This window comes from Sebastes fasciatus, chromosome 1, assembly GCF_043250625.1.
Source record: "Sebastes fasciatus isolate fSebFas1 chromosome 1, fSebFas1.pri, whole genome shotgun sequence".
Taxonomy (NCBI): Eukaryota; Metazoa; Chordata; class Actinopteri; order Perciformes; family Sebastidae; genus Sebastes; species Sebastes fasciatus.
This window is the reverse complement of record NC_133795.1, coordinates 8,205,803-8,233,417: the sequence shown is the minus strand read 5'-3', so window position 1 is coordinate 8,233,417 and position 27,615 is coordinate 8,205,803. Positions and strand designations below refer to the sequence as shown.

General features: G+C 40.7%; 2 protein-coding genes and 1 long non-coding RNA gene across 10 annotated transcripts in view; all 3 read left to right on the top strand.

Moving 5' to 3' along the window:
• LOC141754769 (inter-alpha-trypsin inhibitor heavy chain H3-like) overlaps positions 1-27,615 on the top strand; it is a 49,481-nt gene that overhangs the window by 8,738 nt on the left and 13,128 nt on the right. The window contains exons 1-3 of one of the 7 annotated variants that reach the window (XM_074614583.1): positions 25,217-25,417; positions 27,417-27,452; positions 27,559-27,582. The exons of 5 other annotated variants lie outside the window; for them this stretch is intronic. In XM_074614583.1, coding sequence (XP_074470684.1) covers positions 25,274-25,417; positions 27,417-27,452; positions 27,559-27,582 — 204 coding nt within the window. In that variant the 5' untranslated portion in view covers positions 25,217-25,273. Of the gene's footprint in view, positions 1-25,216; positions 25,418-27,416; positions 27,453-27,558; positions 27,583-27,615 lie in introns of those variants that run through there. One more of the 7 variants, XM_074614413.1, reaches the window with a different exon arrangement.
• On the top strand, positions 145-23,395 carry LOC141755256 (inter-alpha-trypsin inhibitor heavy chain H3-like). 2 transcript variants are annotated; one of them, XM_074614648.1, is made up of 22 exons: positions 13,076-13,243; positions 13,565-13,594; positions 13,818-13,841; positions 14,915-15,069; positions 15,153-15,257; positions 15,394-15,556; positions 15,661-15,771; positions 16,384-16,512; positions 16,742-16,858; positions 17,544-17,712; positions 17,816-17,941; positions 18,041-18,222; positions 18,498-18,683; positions 18,790-18,929; positions 19,095-19,255; positions 19,431-19,457; positions 19,558-19,626; positions 20,370-20,483; positions 20,633-20,834; positions 20,939-21,111; positions 22,654-22,765; positions 22,878-23,395. In XM_074614648.1, the coding sequence occupies exons 1-22, from the start codon at positions 13,130-13,132 to the stop codon at positions 23,014-23,016; spliced, it is 2,748 nt and encodes a 915-aa protein (XP_074470749.1). In that variant the 5' UTR covers positions 13,076-13,129; the 3' UTR covers positions 23,017-23,395. The 2 variants fall into 2 exon arrangements, with proteins under 2 accessions (XP_074470757.1, XP_074470749.1); XM_074614656.1 differs by lacking the exons at positions 13,076-13,243; positions 13,565-13,594; positions 13,818-13,841; ... (2 more) ...; positions 15,394-15,556; positions 15,661-15,771 and adding exons at positions 145-306; positions 458-568.
• Positions 5,816-7,850, top strand: LOC141755715 (uncharacterized). The gene is made up of 3 exons (XR_012591326.1): positions 5,816-5,978; positions 7,108-7,134; positions 7,825-7,850. It is a non-coding gene; the product is annotated as an uncharacterized LOC141755715 (long non-coding RNA).

Here is a 27,615-nt window from a genome sequence, read left to right as displayed (position 1 = left end):
GAGGAGGAGAAAAAGAGAGAGGATGGTCTTTTATGATACTATGGTGGCCTGTAGACACACTGGGGACAGATATTGATGTTTAAAAGACATGGAAAAGTGCATTTTGCATAATAGGTGACCTTTAAAGTAATACATCATTACAGGGCTTCTGGAAGGAATATGGAGACGTTTTCGGTGTCTGTCAACATCGCAGCCAAAAAGAGCGTGACTTTCGTTCTGACCTACGAGGAGCTCCTTCAGAGGAAACTGGGCCAGTATGAGATTCTGACCCGAGTTAAACCCAAACAACCGGTGCAGGAGTTTCAGGTTGGACACACTTTCCTCTTTTAGTTTTCTTAATAATGGCATACTGGTCAGGAGGAGCTGAAAAACTGCTTGTCCAGTGTTAGGAATGTAAAATGTGAGGAATTTGTGTCCACCTCAGTGATAATGTGTTCGTCTGTGTGTGTGGAGACAGATTGTGACAAACATCTATGAGCCTCAGGGCATTGCTTTTGTTGATGCCTCTGGAACCTTCCTCTCCAACGAGCTGCTCCCCCTGGTGGAGAAAACCGTCACAGACAAGAAGGTAAAGAGTTAACGAAGATCTTCTTTATAGACTTAAAAATGTTATGATTTTTTTTTAAGGGGAGACCCCCCCCAGGTGAATAGGGTACCTTTTGATTACTTACATTAAGACAGTTATTTTTTTGTATTACAAGTTTTCTGAAATGTTATGTTTAAATATGCAAATAATGCATTCTTATTAAATATGTATTCTTATTAAATATGTGCCAATTTGCACACATTTTGGATATATCTTTTAATAACTAGAAAATACTGTCAACAGCCATTTAAAAAAAAAAAAAAAAATCTTGTATAAATCAGGCTATGAATGATATATGAACAAACCCCTCTGTGAAAACCTTAAGAATATAGATAAGAATGAAACTGGAAAGTTTGTTGTTACTGAAGTGGAGATTTCTGGCTTAGAGTGAGAAAATAAACTCATTTTGAGAAAACGGTCATCAAAGATATGGACTGTAAAATTCCATACATTTTACAAGACACTACACGTGAATGGGGTAAAGAAAAAAATAGATATCACCATGAAACTTCCCCAGTTGATTAGTTACATGAAGACAATTAATTTTTTTGTATTAAAAGTTCTCTGAAATGTTGTTTAAATATGCAATGAGGCATTATCTAATAGTAACTTTGGTGAATTTAGGAGAAATCTACAGACGCAAAAAGACAAAGTAGTAAAATAAACACCTAAATGTGTATTTTGGATGTTTTCTTTCCACTAGTCTGAAAAAGACAAGTTATGGAAGCAAAACAGATCAAAATCTCAAAATTGACCAGTGCATGAACGACGTTTTAAAAATAAATGATGTGTCCAATAATGGCAACTGGAATGGATCTCTTTGTCTCTCAGGCACTCATCTCTTTCTCACCAACACTGGAGCAGCAGAGGAAATGTCCAGGATGTGAAGGCACCATCATTGACGGAGATTTCATCATCCAGTATGATGTGAAACGAAAAGACGGCCTCGGGGAAGTTCAGGTCAGCAGCCAAACAAAGACTTTGAAGCAGCACATAAGACTCAGTTATGTTACCTGAAGCATGATGATATCATGAGATTCACCTGCTGGAGCACCGCCTCTTTTCACATTAACTCAAACACGTAACGTGAGCTGCAGAGTGTAAAACCGTGGTACCGCCATCTGACTTCCGTTGCTCCTAAAGTAGTGTTATTATGGTAAGAATGGCCTCTGAACGAGGCAAACGGTGTTACCACAGCTTTGCACTCGGTGGCTCACGTTACCGTAGTCTTGGAACTGTGAGCGGAAGGGCACTCAGTTGGTTGCAATCTGCAATCACACCGCTAGATGCCGCTAAATCCTACACAGTGTACCTTTAACTTCTGATCTTAGTTTTACTTTCCTAGCCCTTTGAGGTGAGCTGTGCCCTTGTGTTATATTTCCATATTGTTCTCAATCAGATGCTGTATTTCCCTTCAGATTGTGAACGGATACTTTGTGCACTTCTTCGCTCCACCTAACCTGGCCAGAGTCCCAAAGAATGTGGTGTTTGTGATTGACAGGAGCGGATCAATGAGTGGAAGAAAGATTGCACAGGTAACATGCTTTTTGTGTAGGTGAGCTCCATACTGTATGCATCACTGTATGTACATCTTCATAATGTGAATTTAACCTTTGCAGACCCGGGATGCACTGGTCGCCATTCTGAATGACCTCCACGAAGAGGACCACTTTGCTCTCATCCTGTTTGATGCTAGTATTATCACCTGGAAGGACTCTCTTACCAAAGCAACAAAGGGAAATGTGACTGAAGCCATTGCCTACATCAAAAAACTAAAAGAAAATGGATGTAAGAGGAAAACAAGTGGTACCACTTTAATGCAATGTTTTTGTGCACTTTCTTTCTTCATTTGTCACCTCAATGCAGAATGAGGAAGGGTGACCATAGGCATTTTATTTTGTTCAATTATTATAATTTTTTATTTAGTTTTAGAGGGTGACCAATTCCTTTAACGAACATATTGATGAATAGTTACTCTATTTCCTTTATGATAATGTATCTCAAGAAATCTTCATGTTAATCTGCTCATTGTATTATTACCTTTCAGCCACCAACATCAATGACGCTGTACTGAGGGCAGTGAGCATGCTGGAGAAAGAAAGAAGACATAAGAACCTTCCAGAGAGGAGTGCGGATATGGTTATTTTACTGACTGATGGGATGCCAAACGCCGGTGAGCTGGAAGATCATAATATTTCATTCTCGAAGGTCAGAGAGGTCACTATATGTGGATTAAGTGCAGCATCTTAAAACAAGTCTGAGATGTAGGTAACAATCTGTGTGCATAAACATGTTGATAAGTTAATAGTTGTATCAGAAAGTAGTCAAAAGGGATTTGTCCTTTCAGACAGCTATCTGTATTGTGCTGAATCCCCTCCAGATTTGTAAATGCAACAATTTGATTCACAATATACTGTAATTCAAACTTTTCAAAGTGTTGACAAGCTCTTAAAAAATCATAGATGTTAAGCAACTGTCTTGGCTTTCATTGCATGCTCATACGTAACACTTTGTGTGCCTGTAGGGGAGTCCAACCTGGGAAGGATTCAGGAGAATGTGCGCTCTGCTATCGGAGGAAAGATGGCCATGTACTGTCTTGGATTTGGAAATGATGTTGATTACTCCTTCCTGGATGTGATGTCGAGACAAAACAAAGGAGTGGCCCGCAGAATTTTTGAGGGTTCAGATGCAGCTGTTCAACTCAAGGTACGGTAAAAGAAATGCATGTTTGTGGACATGTGTTTGCACCTCCAAAGACGTTTAGGAAACAGACATTGCATGATTTGGGATGTGTCTTTGTTGCAGGGTTTCTATGAGGAGGTGGCCAGCCCTCTGCTCCTGGAGGTGGACCTGCGTTATCCTGACAGTGCAGTGGTCCTCTTGACCAAAAACCACTACAGCCAGTTGTTTAACGGCTCAGAGATTGTGGTGGCCGGTCGGCTGACCGACAATGACCTGGATAACTTCTTGGTGGAAGTGTTCGCCCAGGGGGTGAGAAATGAACAGTGATATGTCCATAAAAGCATAAATAAGACACGTTGTAGTCATGGTGATGAATAAACAGCATGTGCACTGAATATTGAATGCTAATAGTGATACTATGAACAAGTTGAACTTAGGTAGATTGTCGTAGTCTGGGTATTTTTACAGTTTGAGCGGCGTTGAATGGATTGACATGTAATTTTGTACATACAGTCATGGTCCCCAGCGGATGAATCCTACTGACCTGATCCATTCATTTTTCATGAGGCTTTATCATCAGGTCAAAATTCAAATTTGTCCAATACATTAGTTTATGACCAAATACCTGCAAAACTATTGATATTCAACCTCAACTGTGCATTATACTAATTAGCAAATGTTAGTGTGATATGATAAACTAAGATGGTGAACATGGTAAACATTACACCTGCTAAACATCAGCATGTTAGCATTGTCATTGTGACGTTAGCATTTAGCTAGCATTTAGTCTGCTAGCGCGCGTTGCTGAAGACTCTACTATTAATTTCCTCTCTTGTCTGGTGATCTGACAATACGATATACTGGCGATACGATACAGGGGTTACAATGCAATATGCTTCAAACTGCCATAGTATGAAGAACACAACACCATATGCATAAAAAAAAAATGATGCAATCAAAACAGTGGGATCTGCATTTACATTTAACACAGTCACTGTAACATCCAACATCAAAACACAACACAAAATGAACCACTGACTGACACAAATCTTTGCATGTAAACTGTTCGATATTTTCTTACACCCCTACCTGTCAGTAATACCTGTCATTTAATCTCTCCTCTTTCTCTAGCCTGAAGAGGACTTCCAGGTGCAGGGAATGGCCAGTGTGGCAGACTTGGATGTGATCTACCCAGGACAAGAGTCCATCTTTAGGGATTTCTCAGAGCGTCTGTGGGCCTACCTCACCATCCAACAGCTACTGGAGAAGAGGTTTGTTCATCTGAATTGTGTCTGTCAGCTTTTCATCTGTACTGAAAAATGTAGAAGAAGGTCCGCACACTGCAGCTCCCTTTAAGTGCAATTTATTGGCTTATCTGAGGATCTAACTTATCTTAGTTAGGGCCGATTCGAGCAGATGCTCTTCTTCAGACTTAATCAATCTGCACAGAGACGCCATCTTAATAAACGCTCTGGTCACATGATCATGTGAGCAGTGTGTGGACCGTCTTCTACAGTTTTCATTGCTGTCTTATAATGGTCCAGCACCGGCCTACTACGGTTTGGGATGTGCGTGACCACTTTACATTGTTTAGCTTTATCTGTATTACCCACACCAACCCAGCAAATTTTTCCTCGACCTGCGTTGGGGCCAACAAGTCCAATAGACGTTGAGTCACAATGTGACTTTATTTTGACCCTTTACCGACTTGAAAACATAATCTTAGGGGAATGGTGATTTTGAGGGCAACTTGTTTGACGGTAGTGTTTACACATGAATTGTGTTATTGAAAGGTATTACTATTCTAAAGGCAATATGCTATCGTATATGGCCAATACAGGGGCTAAACAGTATGTTTTATTCCAGCGTTTCCTCAAGTTCCATGTACTGTAGGACTATTTTTCCTTGTGCTCCAACACTAATCCCTTTGGCCTCCAACGCATGCGCAACATCAGTTCCACGTCAAGTTCGACAGTCTGTGGTTCAACAGGACCAACGTTGATTAGACGTCTGATCAACGTTGAAATGTTTGCTGGGAAGAACTGAAGCAACTATGACAGATACTCAAAGAATACAATTTTTCTCATCATTGCAAACTTTTTGTTGTACATCTTGTGCGTCATATGCCATTATTAAACAATCAACTAATCCGCTCTTTCATTTTTTTAAATCTCCCAGTGACATTGGTACTCAGCAGGAGAAAGACAACGCCAAAGCCAAGGCCCTGGACATGTCCCTGCGATACAGCTTTGTCACTCCTCTCACCTCCATGGTGGTCACCAAGCCTGAAACTGAGGACGGAACAGAACCTCCTCTCATCGCTGACAAGCTGACTGAAGGTAAGGGAGGAAAGAGAGGGGTTACAAACGTGATCCTTGGCAGGCTTTCCCTGACTATTGGATTCATGTTTTCAACATATAACTTTTCTTTACTCAACTATACCAGCAGAGGGTGGTGCTGCAATCTGAACTGTGCGGTGTGCTAAGTTATTTTTGTCCATCTGTTTTTTGACAGAACAAAGACAGCAGGCAGAAAGAATGTGTAAGACAGTCATTTTTCTTTTTACATATAATATAAATAAGACTTCTGGGATTCACTGTATTGTTTTTAACTCAAGTTTTATTGTTCCTGTATCCTGTAGCTGCATCACATCGAAATGTACGGCCTTCTTATCCACCAACAGCACCCACAGATTACCCTGACTATTTTGGTAAGTACACTTTTAGCAATGGTAGCTGCATGGCTCTGTCAATGTCAGTCAGTCTGTCAGTCAATCACGACGACTATTAGATAAATGCTAAGAAATTTAGTGCACACATTCACGGTCCTCAGGATGAGTTGTAATGACTTTGATGATCCCTTACTTTACATTTGGCGCCACCATCAGGTCAAAAACTTTACCAAAGCAATGAAATATCTCAACATCCTCTAGATAGGTTGGTACAGATATTCATGGTCCTTTCATTTATCAAATACTTTAGTTTATGACCAAATACCTGCAAAACGAATGACATTCCCATCAACTTCAGCTATATTTTGTGTTTAACATTAATTAGCTCATACAGCATGTATTATAGCAAATAGCATGCTAACACACGAACCTAAAATGATGACATGATAAACATTAAAGCTACTAAACATCAGCATGTTAGCATTGTCACTGTGACCATGTTAGCATGCTGACGTTAGCATTTAGCTCAGAGAACTGCTGTGCCTAAGTACAGCCTCACAGATAGGGCAGTGTATCGGTACTCAATACCTTTTTAAGGTATCCAACGAAAAAAAACAGTACGAAGTAGGATTGAAACTTCTCCAGTCAAATGATACCTGCAATCGGTCGTTTTTGTGCCCAGATCTAGAAAAAAAAAAGACTATTTGTCAGAGCATATGAGCGCGAGTGAGTGGGTAGCATGAGCGGAAGGATTTGGGATGGAGCGCAGAGTGGATTTTAAAAAAAGTTGGAGCATCGTCTAATCTCCCGCTTCAACCGCTCACACCAGTCCAAAGCAATGCCGAGCGAGCCCGACCCAGAATGTATAGGGTTAACCCTAACCCTAGGGTTATTATCTGTGTATTGCGCACAGCGGCTCAACTATACCTGCAGAGGGTGGTGCTGCAGTCTGAACTGTGCAGTGTGCCAAGTTGTTTTTGTCCATCTGTTTTTTGACAGAACAAAGACAGCAGGCAGAAAGAATGAGGAAGACTGTCATTTTTCTTTTTACATATAACATAAATAAGACTTCCGGGATTCACTGTACTGTTTTTAACTCAAGTTTTATTGTTCCTGTATCCTGTAGCTTTTTCACATCGAAATGTACGCCCTTCTTATCGACCAGTAGCAGCCACAGATTACCCTGAATATTTTGGTAAGTACACTTTTAGCAATGGTAGCTGCATGGCTCTGTCAGTCAGTCTACGGCGTTACCGCGGATTTGCACTCTGCGGCCCACATTACCGCAGTCTTGGAAAGGGAGGAGTGAGCGGAGGGGTACTAAGTTGATTGCAATCTGCAACCACACCACTAGATGTCCAAATCCAACACACTGTACTTTTAATTAGTTAGCAGCTGATTTATTTTTTTATTTTTAAGTATACAAACAAGTGATAGTGATCAGCTAAACTAACTAGTAAACCAGAATATTCTTTCTTTTCAAATTTATAGCATATTTTTACATTATTAGAAACCCGTTGAATCATAAAACCTACTCAGTGTGCAGACAGTATATAGATGTCTCCACATGTACAATGCCATACATAATCATCCAGTCCATGAATATCCATCCGGTATTTATTTCTTTGCTCTATTTGTATTGTTTGCAACTACCGAACACTTGACCTGTATATAGACATTTTTAGTATTGTATTCTTTTATTCTGTTATTTCTATTCTGTGTAAGTACATTGAGAGAGCTGCATACAAATTGGAGTCAAATTCCATGTAAGTACATATTTGGCGAAATAAACTTGATTCTGAATCAGTGTTTGTAAGTAGAACACTAACTAGACATCCAACTAACTTTGTCTTGTGTGTTTTCTAACTGTTGTCCTGTTTCACAGACCAGCGACCGGAAGCAAAGAGACACTCTCTTTCAACTTATTAATGTGACATACTTTATAAATCTTATTTTGGGCTGAACAAACAACTTAACTATGCTTTTATTATTTTTTTGATACAGGTTTCAGGTACCCTGCTACTGCTGACTATAACCCTGGTGTCAGACCCACTTATGGCGGTTCTCGTGGTAGCGGTTCTCGTGGTAGCAGTTCTCCTGGTAGCAGTTCTCCTGGTAGCAGTTCTCCTGGTAGCAGTTCCCGTGGTAGCAGTTCCCGTGGTAGCAGTTCTCCTGGTAGCAGTTCCCGTGTCATGGTCCTGGGATTTTGTATTTTTTTTCCTGTTTTTATTTTGAAAATTCACTCCTTGTGTCTTGTCTAGTATTACTTCCTGCCTTTGTTTGTTTCCCGCCTTTTGTGATTGTCTGCCCCGCCCTGATTTGTTCTACCTGTGTCTAATCACCCTGCTGTCCTTATGTATTTTAGTCTGTGTGCTTCCCTCAGTCAGGCCCTGTTCACACCTGGTATTAACATGCGTCCTCAGTGATCGGATCACAAGTGGACTGCTCTAAGTACAGGTGTGAACACTCTCGAGACGCATTGAGGACGCATCGAGATCGGATCTTTCAGACCACATCCAGAGGTGGTCATTGCCACATATGACCACAGTCTTTTAGCAGTGTGTACGCGAATGGGTCCTGGCCACATTAAGGACCGCCTACTCTGATGCCCAGCCGGGATCCGCGGGATCTCCGCGCCCCTCAGGTGAATAAACAGGCAGACACGGTGCTTGTCAGCATGGAAACGGCCTCTGTGCTCTACTGTATGTAGACTTGGCACGCGAAGTGCATTATTATCATACTGTCAGTGTTTTTGTTCCGCTGGCTGCTTTGCGCGGAGCTGACACCCAACCGCCCGCCCGCCTGTTCTCTGTCCTCCCCAGCTCTCTGGAGCACTGTACCCCGCTGTTGTCTGGCAAAAGCAGCGGTGCCGGCAGCGCGGAGGTCCCCAGGGACCGCCGTTACAATAACCTTTTATTTTGATGTTAATATAACGTACCAGAATTAACGAATATGTAGGATATTACTACTGCAATTCATGTAATATTACGTCACAATGGCTGCTGTATTAGCCGTGTGTTTACGACGTGTTTATTTGCATATGGGGCGGGGAAGTGAGATCGGATCACAAGTGGCCACTGAAGACGCATGTGGAGACGCATTTTAATGCCAGGTGTGAACAGACGTACTTAAAGCTGTCCACTTGTGATTGGATCACTGAGGATGCATGTTAAAACCAGGTGTGAACAGGGCCTCAGTGCCAGGTCATCTGCTTTGTTCCTCGCGTTAATCCTGCCATCCTGCCTGTGATCTGTCTTCTGGTTTGTAATTTATTTTTTGTTCTCAGTTTAGTTTTTGGTGTTTTTCCTTTGTAATTTGTTTTATCTCAGATTGTGCCCTCTGTTTATCCTGGTAGATTTTTTTTCCCCACTAGCTTTACAAGCTTATCGTATTTATAATATTTTATTGTTCAACACAGGCCATTTCGGTAGAATATGACAATAGAATATAAATAAATGTGTTTCAATTTTGCACGGCACTTTTTAGGTTGTAGTTTTGTAGTTGCTTTCAGTCCAAAATGGCGGAAGCGTAGCTCTGCTGATGTTGCAATGGAACGAACAATTGACTTTCACTTCTTGGCAATATATGTTCTTTGGTTTAACTATTACATCATTCTGTCATATTTATGCTTTTATTGTTCCTGTCACTTCTATTAAAAGTTCTATTAATTATTATTCTATTAAAACCAGACTCATCAAACACAGGAGTCATGTATTTTTTCTTTCTTATATTAAATCGATACAGTGGTCCGCCATATCTGATCCAATGTCATGACACCTGTGACATTTAATTATTCCATTTTAGTCTATTTAATACACTGCTCAAAAAAATTAAGGGAACATTTAATCATCACAGTATAACACCAAGTCAGTTAAACTTCAGGGATATCATTCTGTCCATTTAGGAAGCATGAGTGATTGTGAATCACTCTCAGCTTCTATGGTGCAAATGAAAGTGACAACAGGTGCAATGGAGAGGCAACAGCAAGACAACCCCCCAAAATGGAATGGTTTTGCATGTGGTGGCCACAGACAATTGCTCTCTCCTTATCCTTCCTGACTGATTCGTCTCTAGTTTTGTGTTCTGCTAGTGTCCTTGTCACTACTTGTAGCATGAGGCGGTACCTGCAGCCCAATCAGGTTGCACAGGTAGTCCAGCTCCTCCAGGATGGCACATCCATACGTGCGGTCGCAAGAAGGTTTGCTGTGTCTCCCAGCAGAGTCTCAAGAGCACGGAGGAGATCCCAGGAGACCGGCCCTTACACAAGGAGGGCCATAGAAGGGCATCAACCCAGCAGCAGGACCGGTATCTGCTCCTTTGTGCGAGGAGGAACAGGAGGAGCACTGCCAGAGCCCTACAAAATGACCTCCAGCAGGCTACTGGTGTGCATGTTTCTGACCAAACTGTCAGAAACAGACTTCATGAGGGTGGCATGAGGGCCCGTCGTCCTCTAGTGGGACATGTGCATGCAGCTCGAGTGGCATTCGCCAGAGAACACCAGAATTGGCAGCTCCGCCATTGGCACCCCATTCTCTTCACAGATGAGAGCAGGTTCACACTGAGCGCATGTGAAAGAATCTGGAGACGCCGTGGTGAACGTTATGCTGCCTGTAACCATCATCCAGCATGACCAGTTTGGCGGTGGGTCAGTGATGGTCTGGGGAGGCATATCCTTGGAGGGTCGCACAGACCGCCATGTCATAGCCAACGGTACCCTGACTGCTGTTAGGTACCGGGATGGAATCCTCAGGGCGATTGTCAGACCTTACGCTGGTGCAGTGGGCCCTGGGTTCTTCCTGGTGCAGGACAATGCCCGGCCTCATGTGGCCAGAGTGTGTAGGCAGCTCCTGGATGACGAAGGCATTGACGCCATTGACTGGCCCTCACGTTCCCCTGACCTAAATTCAATTGAGCACCTATGGGACGTTATGCATCGGTGCATCCGACGCCTCCAAGTACTGCCACAGACTGTCCAGGGGCTCACTGACGTCGTGGTCCCGGTCTGGGAGGAGTTCCCCCAGGACACCATCTGCTCATCAGGAGCATGCCCAGATGTTGTCGGGAGTGCATACAGGAACGCGGGTGCCATACACACTACTGATTCACATTATGAGTTGCCGTGATGAAATTCACCGGATCAGCCTGTGATTTAAATTTTTTACTTTGTTTTTCGGTTTGTTTTTAAATCAGTAACTTAGATGGCAGTTTGCACGCTCCCAGTTTGGAATAGCAGACAGGAGTACCGGCACGGGAACTAAGCAATGAACTGCTGTGTGGACGCCACGTTAGTTCAGATCCGAAAGTCACACAATAACGCAAACAAACTAACCGATCGATGCAGCGATAGACCAGCAAGTCCTGTGTTCTGCGAGGTAAAATTACTTTTTGTGAGTGGAGTCTGGTCTGGTAGGTTTGAGGGCTGCGATCAGTTAGTTGTTAGTCAGTTAGGGCTGTCTGATGGCGAGGTAAGGCTGTGATAATATTCTAAATATAGCGCAGACTTAAACTGATATTAATTTTTTTAGGTGACTTAAATACGTTTTTCTGCTGCTCCCGTCCACAGCCGTCTAATAGCCCTTTCCAGCGGGGAACTGAAGCCATTATAGCGCTCTCTTCAAAGCCACCAGACTCCATTTACAAAAGCAGCAATTTTACCTCGCAGAAAGTGGGAGTATACGTACAACCACACTTCAAAAAATGCAAACTAACCCTTTCAGTTATTTCCAACCTGAGCACAGCCACCTTTGACTCAGCTAGTGCTAGCCTTCGCATTATTCATAACCTTATTGATTAGCTTCGATTAGTTTTACAATTACAAAGGCAGCCTACTATCACCTGAAGAATATAGCAAGAATTAGAGGACTGATGTCTCAGCAGGATTTGGAAAACCTAGTCCATGCATTTATCTTCAACCGACTTGACTACTGTAACGGTGTCTTTCCTGGTCTTCCTAAAAAATTGATCAGACAGCTGCAGCTGATTCAGAACGCTGCTGCTAGAGTCCTCACTAAGACCATGAAAGTGGATCATATCAGTCCAGTTCTGAGGTCTCTACACTGGCTCTCTGTCTCTCAGAGAATTTATTTCAAAATACTCCTGCTGGTTTACAAAGCACAAAATGTCTGGAACAGTATTTATATTCAGTACTTTTATTTTTAGCTTTTTTTTTTTTTTTCTAATCTTTAATGTTTTTTATGACTGTTTTAATTATGTCATAATGTTCTTTGCACTTTGTCGCAATGTTCTTGAATGTTTGTGTAAAGCACTTTGAATTGCCCTGTTGCTGAAATGTGCTCTACAAATAAAGCTGCCTTGCCTTGCCTTGCCTAGTTTACTATGGTAACCTACGGCTGATTGGACGTTTCCATTTGAAAAAAAACCCGGAAAAGCACACAGAAACACAAAGGCCTTTATTGTTTCAGTGTATATTGTGCTTACATGGTGCATTGTAGTAAATAAAATGTTGCTTTATCTAGTTACCACAAACTACTGATCATTAACTAATACATACAAAGAGAAGTGGGGGCACACAGCTCATTTTTGCTCTGGGACCCCTAGTGGGTTAATCCTGCCCTGGCTGAGATGATTTAAGTATTTAAACCAATACACAAACTAACAACAAAACCCCAATCAACCTGTTTTGCTTCGTCATGAGATGAGCACTAACTACAGTACCTGAACCTATCACTAACACTGTGTCATGACATCCATACTGCTGACTGTGAAGGTACACTGGGTCATTCTGCCCAGCGTTGGTCTCGCACCCACGCATGCCAAACCTAGTATTACATGATGAAGAGGACTCACCAAATGGAGAGCAGAGTACAGCTTGATCCAAGTGATAAAAATGATATCATTTTTTCAAAAGGTGCAGAGTAGTAGAAATACAAATATGCAGCCAAAAGTTATCTGTCAAATCTTCATTTGTGGAGATAATTAGTGTGGTCACCATGACACAGAATTCCTTTCAAAGACACTGTGTAGTCAAGTTTAATTGACCCAGTATCACATCACAACATGCCTGCTTGGCCAAATCTAGCACTAATTAGTTTTTTGTTTTTTTTGGTGTTGGTCAATACTCAAGGCCAACACACACACATACAGTATATATACACTTTCTGTGCCTCCCTCTGGGCAGAGAGCTTTTTTCTCAGCAGTGAAGTCAGTCGCTGTTCAGTAGAAGTTTGGTCATGTCTGGACTGCAGGGTGTTGGACTGTTGCTGCTGTGGGGCAGCGTCTGCCTCTGGCTGCCCGGCCTGGCCCGCGGGGCTCTGGTCATCTCCAGGGACCACAAAGCTCTGCAGGTAACTTCACACACACACACACACACACACACACACACACACTGACCTGTCTGTTCTCTGATCTTAATTTGAAATCACATTGTTTTATAGCAGAAGTATTTATTATATGGTTCCTAATGTAGTCACTAGTCTGTTTTCTTATGTGCTGCTTCAGAACTAGTTTGCAACTTAAATCCTACTCGGTTTTACTTTTCCTATTTGTATGTATTTGTGTGACACGGAATAGTTTTTTTTCTGATAAATTGGTTCATGTTATGCAGGTGTTTTTTTCTCTAATATCTTGACACCATGTTGGTTCACTCTGCTGTATTTGTATTTCAGGAGACAAGCGGAGCTGCCAGATCATTGCAGGTACTTGTCAGAAACAATTTGCAGTCAGAGAGTCCTTTGATATTATGGTGGAAATGTTGTGCTAAAGTTGCATCTTTCTGCTTGTACATTACAATCCTTAAAGTAAAATGAATAACGCTATATTTACTTTACATAGATAATTCATATTAACAAATTGTCAGATTTGCAGAGTCTTGATTTTCCAACTCCAAATGAATCTCCTTTTTCTTTTTTTTTGTTACAGAAAAGAAGTACACCTGACGCCAAGGTAAGAAAATAATCTGTTTTGTATCTCTATTGATGATAACGATGATGAGAAATATTCTCACACAACCCTCTCAAAGTGGAATCGGTGACATAAAGCTGTTTTCTTTGGCTCCCATCAGGGCAGCATGATGTGGACCGAACATGGCTGGAAATAAACATTCAGTTTGAAACCGAAGGAAAATAGCAGATTTTACAATAATTCACTGTAAAAAAAAAAAAAAATGCTGTATGTAGTGCTTGTGATAGGAAACTTTCCGTATTCACTAGTGCAACGATTCTCAAAGTGGGGTCCGAGGACCCTCAGGGGTCCGTGGCACTCTGTCAGGGGGTCCGCGAAATAATTTGCTATAAATTATGAAATTGTGCTGTGTCATTAAAAAGTGCATATCTACAGATGGGAACCATTTGCGCCAATAAAAAAAAGCATATCGTGTCCATTACTCCCACCCATGTTGGCTTCGGGCCAATAGAAACCCTGATATGATTGTGACACACAAAAATAAATTCATTAATCTTATTAATTATTTTTTTATTTTAAGCACTTACTGAAAGTCAGCTTCAGACTGTTACATTTAAATGTCTGGATTTATTAGGACTACATGTATGCCAGTCTTGCTACTGTTCATTTTCTGAAAGCACTTAAGATTAATTGCTTGAAATGTGGGTTACAAATGTTGTCAAGTTGAGTCCTAATGCAATCGCCCTCTGTTTAAAAGATATATAAGTGGTATTAACATTCAATAACATTGCAAATTTCCCTGCTGTCAGACCTTTTATGCAGTCTATGTAGGACTATTAAAGGGTTATAATTTTATCTTAACATGAATCAAACTGAAACATGTTTCTGTTTATCACTATGCAACAGTTCTGAAGTATTTAGGTTGAAAAAGTTTTATAATACAACCAGTTCCAATGGCATCTAAGAGTACAAATGGTAGTAAGCTTAAGCTTAATCGGTGTTGCGATTCAGAGGGGGTCCTTGGAAAATGTTCTGCTCTATAAGGGGTCCCTGGCCCAAAAATGTTTGAGAACCTCTTGCACTAGTGTTTCAATCTTCCTCTCTTTCTGCCTCAGGTGGAGGTGTACAGCGTGAAAGTGGAATGCACTGTGATGTCTCGTTTTGCCCACACCGTCATGACCTCCAAGGCTGTGAACAAAGCAGGCTACGCCCATGAAATCTTCTTCGAAGTGGATCTGCCAAAGACCGCTTTCATCGTCAACTTCAGCATGTCAGTTAAAATGTAGTACTTTAAACTGTGAGCGTAGATCCTGTCTTTCTTCACCTTTTGACAAGTGTCTTTGTGCCTCACAGGGAAATTGATGGTCAGATGTATGTTGGGGAGGTGAAGGAGAAAGAGAAAGCCAAGAAACAGTATGAGAAGGCTGTTTCCTCTGGACAGACTGCTGGACTGGTGAAGTGAGTCAGTCAAGATGAAAAATACATAAACACACTGTAAAATACATGTTAAAGGAAACATACTGTAGCTATGGAAGATCCTAGTTTGCTCATTTTAACATTAGAGGCTGTCAGTGATGTCTGTGTTTTGTTCTAGGGTTTCTGGAAGGACGATGGAGAAGTTTTCAGTGTCTGTCAACATCGCAGCTGAAAGTCATGTGACTTTCGTTCTGACCCACGAGGAGCTCCTTCAGAGGAAACTGGGCCAGTATGAGATTATGACCCGGGTTAAACCCAAACAACCGGTCCAGGAGTTTCAGGTGACGTTCAAATCCCGTCTCTTGGTCGTTTCAGATATTCTAAATGAGTGGTTCACCTTACAAATTATCTCTATGTGTGTGTGTGTTTGCCTGTGTGGAGACAGATTGTGACAAACATCTATGAGCCTCAGGGCATTGCTTTTGTTGATGTCTCTGCAACCTTCCTCTCCAACGAGCTGCTCCCCCTGGTGGGGAAAACCGTCAAAGACAAGAAGGTACATGATGCATGAACAGGCCTTGTAAATATGGAGGACGAAACCTGCCACAATAAATAAATGACTCGATAAGTAAATATATAGAAAAAATGAATGCAAAAATACATTTAAAAGACAATAAAATAAATAAATAAATGACTCGATAAGTAAATATATAGAAAAATGAATGCAAAAATAAATTTAAAAAATATAAAAATAAATTTAAAAGATAATCAAAAATAAATAAATAAATAAATGACTTTATAAGTAAATATATAGGAAAGGTAAATGCAAAAATAAATAATAATAAACATTACAATAAATAAAAGATAATAATAAATAAATAAAAGGAAGAATTAAATAGAAGAGTAGATACATTTGGGAATTACTAATACAAAGGTAAATAAATAAAGAAACACATTTTTTATGTCATATTTTATCAATAAATTAAAGCCCACATTTATTTTTAATATTATTTTGTACATTTAATGGCATATTTATTTATTGAGTAATTTATTTATTTATTATTTATTTTTGCAGTTTCTGTCTTCCACATATAAGAAGCTGTCTCTGATTCTTTGCCTCTGAGAATTAAGAGTAAGCTTAACTGGTTGTATTGTATCCCATTGTCAGGCACACATCTCTTTCTCACCAACTATGGATCAGCAGAAGAAGTGCGCAGGTTGTGATGGGACACTCATCGACGGAGATTTTATCATCAAGTATGACGTGAACCGAGTAGAGGGCCTCGGGGACATTCAGGTCAGATGTCGACACATGCTCAGTATCTGCTGAATGCATGTTTAAATCAGGCTTCACATGTAAATCTATACAGATTCACTTTGTCTGGAGACTGAGTTGTAAATTACAAATGATGAATCTGTGATTAGATTGCCCAACAACATGAAATTAATTACATTTTGCAATTGTCACATTGCCTTGTCATTCTTTCGTGTATGTTACAGCTCTTTATTGATTCTCTTTCCTTCAGATTGTGAACGGATACTTTGTGCACTTCTTTGCTCCGCCTGACCTAACCAGAGTACCAAAGAATGTGGTGTTTGTGATTGATACGAGCGGATCAATGTATGGAAGAAAGATTGCACAGGTGAGAGACTGTTCAGACTTTTATGGTACGAGTCCACAGGGGCTGTCACTAAACACGAGGCACCTGATTTAATAAGTGCTTGTAAATAACCTTCATTATTATAATTATTATTATTATTATCAACCACACAAGATGTTTGTTAGCAGATGAAACCTTCATTGCACAACACAAGACTAATAGCCTACAATCTAGCGTTAAATATTACAATTACACAGAAAGTTCGGACTTTCTACAACACGTGGTGTTCGATGCCATGTATCCTGTACTGACTGCAATGTAAACACATCCACGTATAAGTTAAGAGTTAGTGACGTAGTACAAAAAGTGTGAAAGACCACTTATGGATGGCCAGGAGACCCGTTTTCAAGACCGTTGTTGAGGTTGTTGACCATTGTTTTGTTTTATAAGTTTTGTTAGTGTTTGTCACGTGATATTTGTCAAGTGTTTTTTGTTGACGTTTGTGACATGTTTTACGTAGTTGTTTCCATACGTGTTTTACTTAGTTTACTTACTTATTTTAAGCCCAACCATGACGTTTTCCGTTACCCTAACTAAGTGATTTTCTTGCCTGAACCTAAGTGGAATGTCCATATAACGTCGTGGTATTTATACGCCTTCCTGTGATACCGGCTGTTGCATATATTGATACCCACATTTTGACCTTTGAACTTGTAACTCCTTGTAGACCCGAGAGGCATTGCTGCTGATCCTCCAAGACCTCCACGAGGATGACCACTTTGCCCTCATCCCGTTTGATGGCAGAATTGAGGTTTGGAGGGAATCACTTAGCAAAGCAACCGAGGAAAACGTGTCTGAAGGCATGGATTACGTCAGAAGAATGTTTGCCAGCGGAAGTTAGTAGAAAAACAAGTGACACTAGTCATCTTAACTCCATAAATTATAGAAATACACTTTCATACTATACATTTAATGATTTGTTGTGTGTTTTCCTTCAAGTGACCAATATCAATGATGCGGTTTTGAAAGGCGGAAACATGCTGCTCAAAGACAGGCGGGAGAAGAGGCTCCCAGAGAGGAGCGTCGACATGATTATTTTACTGACTGATGGAATGCCAACTTATGGTGAGCATGCATACTGTAGGAAATACTGTGTATTTGTGTGGGTGCACTGTTGATCAATTTAAAATTAAATTTCTGCATGTTGTATCTGTGCGTTTGAAGGAGAGCATAACCTCCAGACGATCCAGGCGAATGTTCGTTCTGCCATCGAAGGAGCAACGTCTCTGTACTGTCTTGGATTCGGAAATGATGTGGATTACTCCTTCCTGGATGTGATGAGCAAAGAAAACAATGGACTGGCCCGCAGAATTTTTGAGGCATCAGATGCAGCCCTTCAACTTCAGGTGCAGGCTCTAGGCTATGAATACATTTTTGAGCCAAGAGGACCTATTATGCTTTGGTGCTTTTCCCCTTTCCTTTAGTGTGTTATATAGTTTGTTTGTGCATGTAAAAAATTCTGCAAAGTTACAAAGCCCAAAGTCCAAGCCAAAGGGAGCTATTCGAACTGAAAATAAGCATAATAGTTCCTCTTTAGATGTAAATAATACCAGCTATGTCACATTCTTCCACAATTATGTACAAATACATGTAATACAATGTGAGTATGCATTTATACCAGGGTTTCTATGAGGAGGTGGCCAGCCCTCTGCTTTTAGAGGTTGACCTGCGTTATCCTGTGAACTCAGTGGACTCCCTGACCATCAACCGCTACAGCCAGTATTTTAATGGCACAGAGATCGTGGTGGCCGGTCGGCTGATAGAAAAAGACCTAGACAACTTCATGGTGGAAGTGCTCGGCAAAGGGGTGAGGAGAGGGAAATGGCAGAAATTTGGAAACAATGCTGAGCACGAGAAAAGACGTGTGTTTATTACAAGACATCTTTTTTTCCCTCCTTTTCTCTTTCCTGTAGTTTGAAGAGGACTACAAGGTGGAGGGCCTGGCCAGTGCTCTGGATTTTGATGTGATGTACCCAGATGAGCAGTACATCTTTGGGGATTTCACAGAGCGTCTGTGGGCTTACCTCACCATCCAGCAGCTACTGGAGAAGAGGTCTGTTTGAGTATATATTTGCTCCAATTCTACCCACTGCAGCTTTAATGATACTTTTTGGGTATCGTCTGAGAGCCCATGATCAATCTTGTAATATTGAATCATAGATTCCACGATGGTTCTCTGAATACCAGTGTCAAGTTCAGCACATTTTCCTTCTTGCAGCAAGAGTGGTTCTGCAGACGAGAAAGCCAACGCCAAGGCCAAGGCCCTGGACATGTCCCTGCGATACAGCTTCGTCACTCCTCTCACCTCCATGGTGGTCACCAAGCCTGAAACTGAGGACGGAACAGAACCTCCTCTCATCGCTGACAAGCTGACTGAGGGTAAGGGAGGAAAGAGAGGGGTTAAAAACGGGATACAGGGCAGGCTTTTCCTGACTATTGGATTCATGTTTTCAACATATAACTTCTCTTTACTCAACTATACCTGCAGAGGGTGGTGCTGCAATCTGAACTGTGCAGTGTGCTAAGTTGTTTTTGTTAATCTGTTTTTTGACAGAACAAAGACAGCAGGCAGAAAGAATGTGTAAGACTGTCATTTTTCTTTTTACATATAACATAAATAAGACTTCTGGGATTCACTGTATTGTTTTTAACTCAAGTTTTATTGTTCCTGTATCCTGTAGCTGGATCAAAACCATATGTACAGCCTTATTATCCACCAGTAGCACCCGCATATCAACCTACATATTTTGGTAAGTACACTTTTAGCAATGGTAGCTGCATGGTTCTGGCAATGTCAGTCAGTCTGTCAGTCAATCACGACGACTATTAGATAAATGCTAAGAAATTTAGTGCACACATTCACGGTCCTCAGAGGATGAATTGTAATGACTTTGGTGATCCCTTACTTTACATTTGGCGCTGCCATCAGGTCAGAATCTTTACCTATGTAATGAAATCTCTAAACCTCTTCTAGATAGATTGGTACAGATATTCATGGTCCTTTCATTCAATCCATGTTGGCGTTTAGCCTTTCAAAAACATTTTCACTGCGGGCAAAAAACTGTTCGCACACAAAGGATGCAAACCTTTATTAACGGGGTGGTCTAGCAGCAATCAAATGTTAGATTCATAAAAGAAAGTTGATTTTAATAAAAAAAAAAAGACTGGCTCATTTAATCTGATGAATCATTTTATTCAAATTGAGAATTTTGTTTGAGGATTTTTATTTAGGGTGATGTGGTCATAAAATACGACAACAGACATTTGAAGCTTCATCGCTTGAAGTACTCTATTGGTATCGGTATCACTTAAAGGGTAGCCTATACTGGTATTGGTATTGGTATAGTAATTTTTTAAATGATACCCAGCCCTACTCACAGAGCTGCTTGCATGGCTACAGACTCTTAGTCTTCTTGACACGTTGTCATCAGCAAAACAAAATCATTTCCATTTTGTTTATTACTGTCATTAAATACTCTGGTATCACCTGCAGTGGATGGAGATCCTCATTTCATGATCGAGCTCCCTGACAGAGACGACGCGCTGTGCTTCAACATCAACGAAGTACCAGGAACCATTTTCAACCTGGTCAGCGACCCAAAACAAGGTCAGCCCTGAGTCCTGATCATCATCATGACCTTCTTACTCCTTGACTTTTTAGTACACATGTATACTCCTTGTAGATGATGAAGACTTTGGACACCACACAAGTCGCAGTTAAACAGTGAGTGACTGAATCCCGTGTTGTTTCCTCAGGTATTTCGGTCAATGGCGAGATCATCGGAGACAAGAAGATTGCCCCTGATGGTAAAATTGTCACCTACTTTTGGCGTTTTGGCATCGCCCACCAGACTCTGGGGGTGAGGCTGGAGGTGAGCACTCAGGACATCACAGTGCTCCAGGATGGCAAACTGGTCACAATGCTGTGGTCTGATACAGCTTCTGTCAAAGGACCCAAGTAAGGACCCCTTTATTGAAAGAGAACTATCTCTCTAAATGTGAAATAACAAATCCAGTTCAGGATGAACAGTTGTCATATAACACCCCTTATTCCTCCTCCAGTGTGGATCTTCTCTTGACCAAGGATCAGAGCCTAACAGTATCTCTAAAGGATTCTGTCAAGTTTGTCGTCCTGCTACACAAAGTGTGGGCGAAGAACCCGTACCACCGGGACTACTTGGGTTTCTACACCCTGGACAGCCACCTCCTGTCCCCTTCTGTTCACGGCCTGCTAGGTACAACATCACACACGACAGAGAGTAGACTGCATGGTTTAAAGTCAAAAGTCAAAACTAGTGATGTGTATTTACTGGTTTCTCCTCAGAGCAGACAAAAAAGATAATAATAAAATAAATTGACACCAATAAAATCAGACAGTCCACAGATAGGCTGCCAAAATATTCGTTATATTGTTATGATATTTTGTTTTTGTGGATTAGTCCAATATGACATACATGCTAAGAGAAGTAGCCTATACTTAATACACTTCAAAGTACACTTGGTAAATAATAATCATGAAAATTTTAAAGTTGCACATAGCAGTGCCAGCTCAGGCAAAATTTCACCTGATCTTACTCCCACTTAAGAAAACTATATAATATAATATAATATAATAGTTTTTGGTCTATAAAATGGCAGAAAATGGTGAAAAATGTCGATCAGTGTTTCCCAAAGCCCAAGATGGCATCCTCAAATGTCTTGTATTGTCCACAACTCAAAGATATTCAGTTTACTATCAAAGAGGAGTAAAGAAACCAGAAAATATTCATACTTAAGAAGTTGGAATCAGAGAATTTTTTCCTTTTTTTACCTTAAAAAATTACTGATAAAAACTGATTAATCAATTATCAAAATAGTTGGCAACTAATCGACTAATTGATTAAGCGCTGCAGCTCTACTCGTAGTGATGAACCTACAGAGAATTATCACCTGAATCTGCAGCTTTCCTCTGCTTTACGGAGCTTTACAGTGAGTTTCAGCTGTTTTGCTGTCAGGCCGCAACTTTACTCTTCTGGTTCACTCTCACCGCTCTCATAGCGTCGTTTTCAGATTTTCAGTAGGGAGCTGTTGTCAGTGCAAAAGCTCTAAAAACTCAGTGTACACTACCTGCTCAGCACCAAACGGCAGACAGACACATTTAGCAACTAACCGGTAAACATCGTGGAGCATTTAGTAGCTAAAGAGACAGATATTTCCCTTTAGAGACGGTAGAAACGGAGCTAAAAACAGAGTCGATATCGGACTTGCATTCATCAGGTGGCCAGAAACACGACTCCAACGACTCCACTCTGGATGTGTAAATAGGCAGCTCTTTGCTAACATGCGACAACTTTATAAGGTGATAATCATTTCAGTATTTAGAGCTCGTTGCGCTCCACTCAAGTGGCTGAAAAAAATTATTGTGGCTTTGAATTGATCTGCCTTATGTCAGGAATTAAAATTGCACAAAACAGGACAAGATTTTTTAAAAATGAAGACATAACTTCACATTAGGATTTGTCAGATTTGATGATTGTTTTTGATGTTTTTTTAAATGTTCTTTGTGATGTTTTGCAGCAAAATGTGGTTTACAGAAGTTACTAAACCAAAACCAGATTTGATCAATTACACTATAAACAGAACAAAGCTTAGAAAATAGGACCTTCAATCTGTTTGACATTGCAGTATAATAGATATGATGAAGCTCAATTTTTTTTACTGCAGTTGGCAATTATCACTGGTGGAGAATGATTTTATGTTAAAATGATATTAACTTTAAATGGTGCGTCGTCCTTCAGGTCAGTTCTACCATGGGATTGAATATGAGGTGTCAGAACTGCGTCCAGGTGAAGTCCCAGAGCAACCAGACGCCACCATGTTTGTGAAAGGACTGGAGCTCAATGTGACCAGGTACACTACATACATATACAGATACAAGTGTGTCCCATCTCAGTTTGCATGCAATGTGTGTCTAAAATGAATGAATAAATGGTCCACGTGACATTTCTGTGTTGGTCCACAGAGGCTGGCAGAGAGACTTCAGGCAGGATGTGAAGAACGGAGAAAATGTTCCCTGCTGGTTCATTCACAACAATGGAATAGGCCTCATCGATGGAAAGGCATCAGACTACATTGTGTCAGACCTTTTTAAAACAGTTTAAAAACAGGTCACACATCATCAATGTCTACCACAGAAATGATCTAAATCAAATTTATACAATTCATATTCAAATCTGCCTGTACTCACGCCATGAATGATCTAACATTTTGCACCCAAACAGGCTTCATTCACAGCATTGTGTGGACAGTTTCACAGTTTCTATCACTGTAATTGCTGGAATGATAAGAATGGGAAGTACGCCAACCCAAAATAGTGAGAGGACCTGGGAGAAAGCCTCAGCGATCACTTGTACTGAATTAAATCTTAAAGATGGACTCAAGTTGCATTTGATCATTTCAATTCAGTCTTTCATTTAGGGCTGCAACTAATGATTAGTTTCAGTGGTGATTAACCTGTTGATTATTTTCTCGATTAATCGATTAGTTGTTTGGTCTAAAATATGTCAGAAAAAAGTGAAAAATGTCGATCAGTCAAAGTCCAAGATGACGTCCTCAAATGTCATGTTTCAGAGACTTCAGACTTTTTTTTTAATAAAATATACTCAGACTGATTAAAGGTACTGTTTGTAACTTCTTACACTCTTATAAATCATTGCGGTTTGGTGTCCCATGCACGCTCGCGTGTGGCTACGCTGTTCCAACACAAACTACACGGAAGCACCAAAACTGCAAAGTTATATCTAGTGAAGCCCGTCTTGCAAAACAGTGTCAACTAATTCTGCTCCAGCCCCCCGGCCGCGGTCGGAGGACACAGGGGAGATCGTAGCCCTGGTCTCCAGGGCCGGAGTCGATGCTGCTCTGCTCTGCTGCCTGCCTTCACTCACACGCCGTGCTCGTTCTCACTCGGTCCACCTCTCACGTGCATGCGCGCACACTACACACTGCAGAAGAGTTAGTTTAGCCTTCAGAATATCTAGTGAATGTACAGAGGAAGTTTGTGCAGAAATAAATGCTGCAGCTCCTAATTTAGTAGTTGACAACTAATCGATTAATTGTTGCAGCTCTGGTTTCAGTGTTTCCTACATTGTACAGTAGAACACATAGTTAATGTTTGTCATGTCTGACTTTGAGAATGTCCTGCTAATTAAATAAAATCCCTGTATGCTGACACTGGCGCGTCCTGCTTTTTGAATTGTTCACTACAGTTTAAATGTTTGCTAATGTCAGGAGCTGACAAGATGTCGAATGGGGTCCAAACTGTCTCCAAGCAGTGTACAGCAACTCTGGTGTAAAGATCGGTTCATGTGAGGTCTACTACAGGACTCCTAAACCACATGATACCAAATAAACTTCACCTTTAGTCGTGACACATTGGTGAAACATTTCTTCATGGTTAAACTGTGTACCAAATGACTCTGATTATTGTTTTACTACAGGAAATATTCCCTTAATGTGAGCCTTAATTGGTGGTTTACACTTTATGATGCTGTAATTGACCTTATTCATATCTCAGCATGTGGAGAAGAAATAAATACATTCATGAAAGAGAAAACCCCGAGATCCATGTGAACTTAAAGGAACAGTGTGCAACATTTTGGGGATCTAGTAGCAGAAATGGAATATAATATTCATAACAGTGGGCAACTCCGGGGTCTGAGAAGTGAAGCCAATGCGGAAGTGACTTTAACCTGCATTCTTTCAAACAGCCAGCAGGGGGCAACTCCTCTCGTTGCAAAAAGAAGTCTGATTGTATAGAATTCTATGAGAAAATGACCCTACTTCTCGGCCAGGACACACCAATAGAAAACAATACGTCGAATTCTGTTTGGAGGGTGTAATATGTAGGCTACACGCATCCCAATACATTAGATGTCTCTGTGTTATATACATCACATTCCCTCCTCATTTTTTTTTTTGTGAACCCCCAACCTTAAAGTTCAAACTGCATCTATGTCTGTCACACTTGTGAAACTGCGGTAACGTGATCCGCAGAGTCGGAAAAAAAAGTGAGTGAGGAGTGAGCCGAGGGGTACTTAGCTAGTTGTAATCTGCAACCACACCACTAGATGCCGCCAAATCCTACACACTGTACCTTTAAAGCATGCAGTAAACAAACACACAGACACAGGTATCCCTTAAATAAACAAGTCTAGACTGGGTGGGTCTTATTTTAGTTGTTGAAATCTTCCCGTTGCTGCACATGCCAATTTATTTACGGGAAACACTGACTCACATAAACAGTTGCAGAGGCGGAGGGTCCCTCCTCCTGCAGCAGAGTGTGTGGGTGGAGTAAAACTCTGATGGGAAGACTTGATCCCCACATGCCTTGAATTCCCTCCACACTTGTTTTTATGTAGCATGCCGGAGCAGAGGCTCTTCTGGTTCCCAGTCATGCCTGCTCTGTGGACAGTCACCATGCTGCTGTGGATTTGTGTTTGCATCTGGCTTCCAGCTCAGGTTCAGGGAGCGCTGGTGGTTTCTCGCAGAGATGCTCTGGGGCAGGTATTTATTAACATGTTGCATGTAAACTGTTTTGTTATTTTCTATGGTCAGTGAATATACAAGCCTGTATATTTACAGTTGTAAGTTGATCTTTCCTGTGAATCCCCAGGCACGCAGGAAGTGGCTGCTTTGCATGTCTGGCAGCAGCAAGTGTTTTCCTGGAAAAGGGAATAAAAGAAAATCAGTTTCTATTTCATTCAATCCAGGAAAGAAAAAACAAGTCAATATTTTAGGGTTTTTGGGGGGTTTGTAGGCTTTAAAGAAAGAAACTGACTGCGCATTTTCTTGTTTTCGTCTTGACATGGGTGATCTCAAAAAGTCTTAATTCAGTGTTTCTGTTATTTTATTTTGTACCGTTTCTCCGCTCTGTGCATGCGCAGTCTGATCTGCAGACTACTCAAAGAAAACGTTTTTATGTTTTCAATTAAAAAATGAAGGTACAACTTAAGAAATTTGATAAAGATAAAGATAATAACCAGGTTCATCAGTGATGACAGAGGGACGGTAGCCTGATATTAATTAGGGAAGCACTGATATCGGATATCGGATATCGGATATCGTGCGAATACTGACTCAAATAGCTGGAATGGGTAACAGTTTCAATGGGGCCAATCTATTCAATTAAATTCTATATGTCTATACTACATATATTTAAACTTGAATCTTAATTACTGTTTTGACCAATTTGTTGCTGCATTGTAATTCCTGTAAATTTTGAGGATTTTTTTTCCCAAATTGCTGGTGTACGATTCATTATTTTAATAATAAATAACAATTCAGTAAATGTATATCTTTGTATTTATTTATTACATGTTGTTTTACAAAGTTAAGAAAGCAATGTTTAAGTTAAACAAGATGTTGTCTTACACATAAAAGACTGATCCCAGTCACTTCCACACAGTGAGGCATCCAGCTTATTAATTAAACACTGGTATCTGATCGGTATTCGGTATCGTCCGATACTCAAAGCCCAGGTATCGGTATTGGTATCAGTATCGCTATCGGGACTGAAAAAGCCAGATTGGTGCATCCCCATTATCAATGTAGGAGTGAAGTACACGTAAATAAAGTTTCCTGCAAACTAGTGAAATTGTTTTTCGTCCTCACCAATATGTTTTTTGACATGAGAGGTTTCTCAGAATGCTGACCATTAAAAATGACTCGGCATTTCAACTTTTTCTTTCAAAGCAAAGATTTTAACACGATGACATGATAACTCAAAGTATGCAGCTACTTATGCAAGGCCTGCCTGTCACTGTCGTATTTGCAAAGAACATTTTACTGGATTCACCATTTTTTGCACTAAAATTCAACAATAACTCAATTAGAAATCCATTAAAGAAGAGGCAGAGACATAATTTGTTCCACTGCAATTAGACTCAATAGACCAGAATGCAATGCAGCTGCAAGAAAAAATACATTTTGACCAAGAAAGGGGCATCACTGTGATGCCTGCTCCGTCCTCCTCTGCCTTCTGTTCCTCTTGTGGCCTCCAACCCACCAACACTTCAGTTTCTTTAACTAACCATGTCCTGTCATTTCAGACTTTGTCATAACTCCGTCCTCCACTAGTTGCCCCTGTGAAGTTTTCCCACCTCTGCCACCTGCCCACATAAATTACATGCTTACTCAGTTTATTGTCACACCAGCCTGCCTGCCGCTCCCCGTTTATTCCTGCCAGTGCATGCTTGTTTGTTGTCTGACCTTTACATTCCCACACCTATCTTAAAGCCTCACCTTGCTCGTCTAATCTTCTTGAAAAACCTGCTCTAACAGACATTTTGTGAAACACAGAGGGGGCAACTTTAATGAAAATGATGAAGATCATATCAAAAGCATGGGTGCTTTAGATCGGGATGCAGTGTTGGTACAAAACTGTTTGAAAATCTGTTTTTATCATGCCAAACATACAAGGAAAAATCAAGTTTACTGCACATCAATCTCCAATCCTGCTGTTCCTCTCTCAATAACCATGCAGTCATACTGTGTTGTCTTCCAGGAAACCAAAGAAGCTCTGGCCCCCAGGACAATAAAGGTACTCATGATTCAAATAGTTACTAACAAAAGTATAAAGAACTCTACTGATGTTCATTTCACCCTGGTTGAGAAAATAAATACTTTTGTCTCTTTTTCTTCTACAGAAAAGAAGCACGAGCTCTGCGAATGTAAGGAAACAATTTTGATATTGATATAAAATT

Bases quoted from the DNA above. Each gene is read 5' to 3' on its own strand.
- LOC141755256 (XM_074614648.1), top strand. From the start codon at position 13,130: ATGTCTGGACTGCAGGGTGTTGGACTGTTGCTGCTGTGGGGCAGCGTC. The intron at 18,930-19,094 runs GTCTGTTTGAGT...TCCTTCTTGCAG, and splicing joins CAGCAGCTACTGGAGAAGAG to CAAGAGTGGTTCTGCAGACG. The intron at 19,627-20,369 runs GTAAGTACACTT...TATCACCTGCAG, and splicing joins ATATCAACCTACATATTTTG to TGGATGGAGATCCTCATTTC.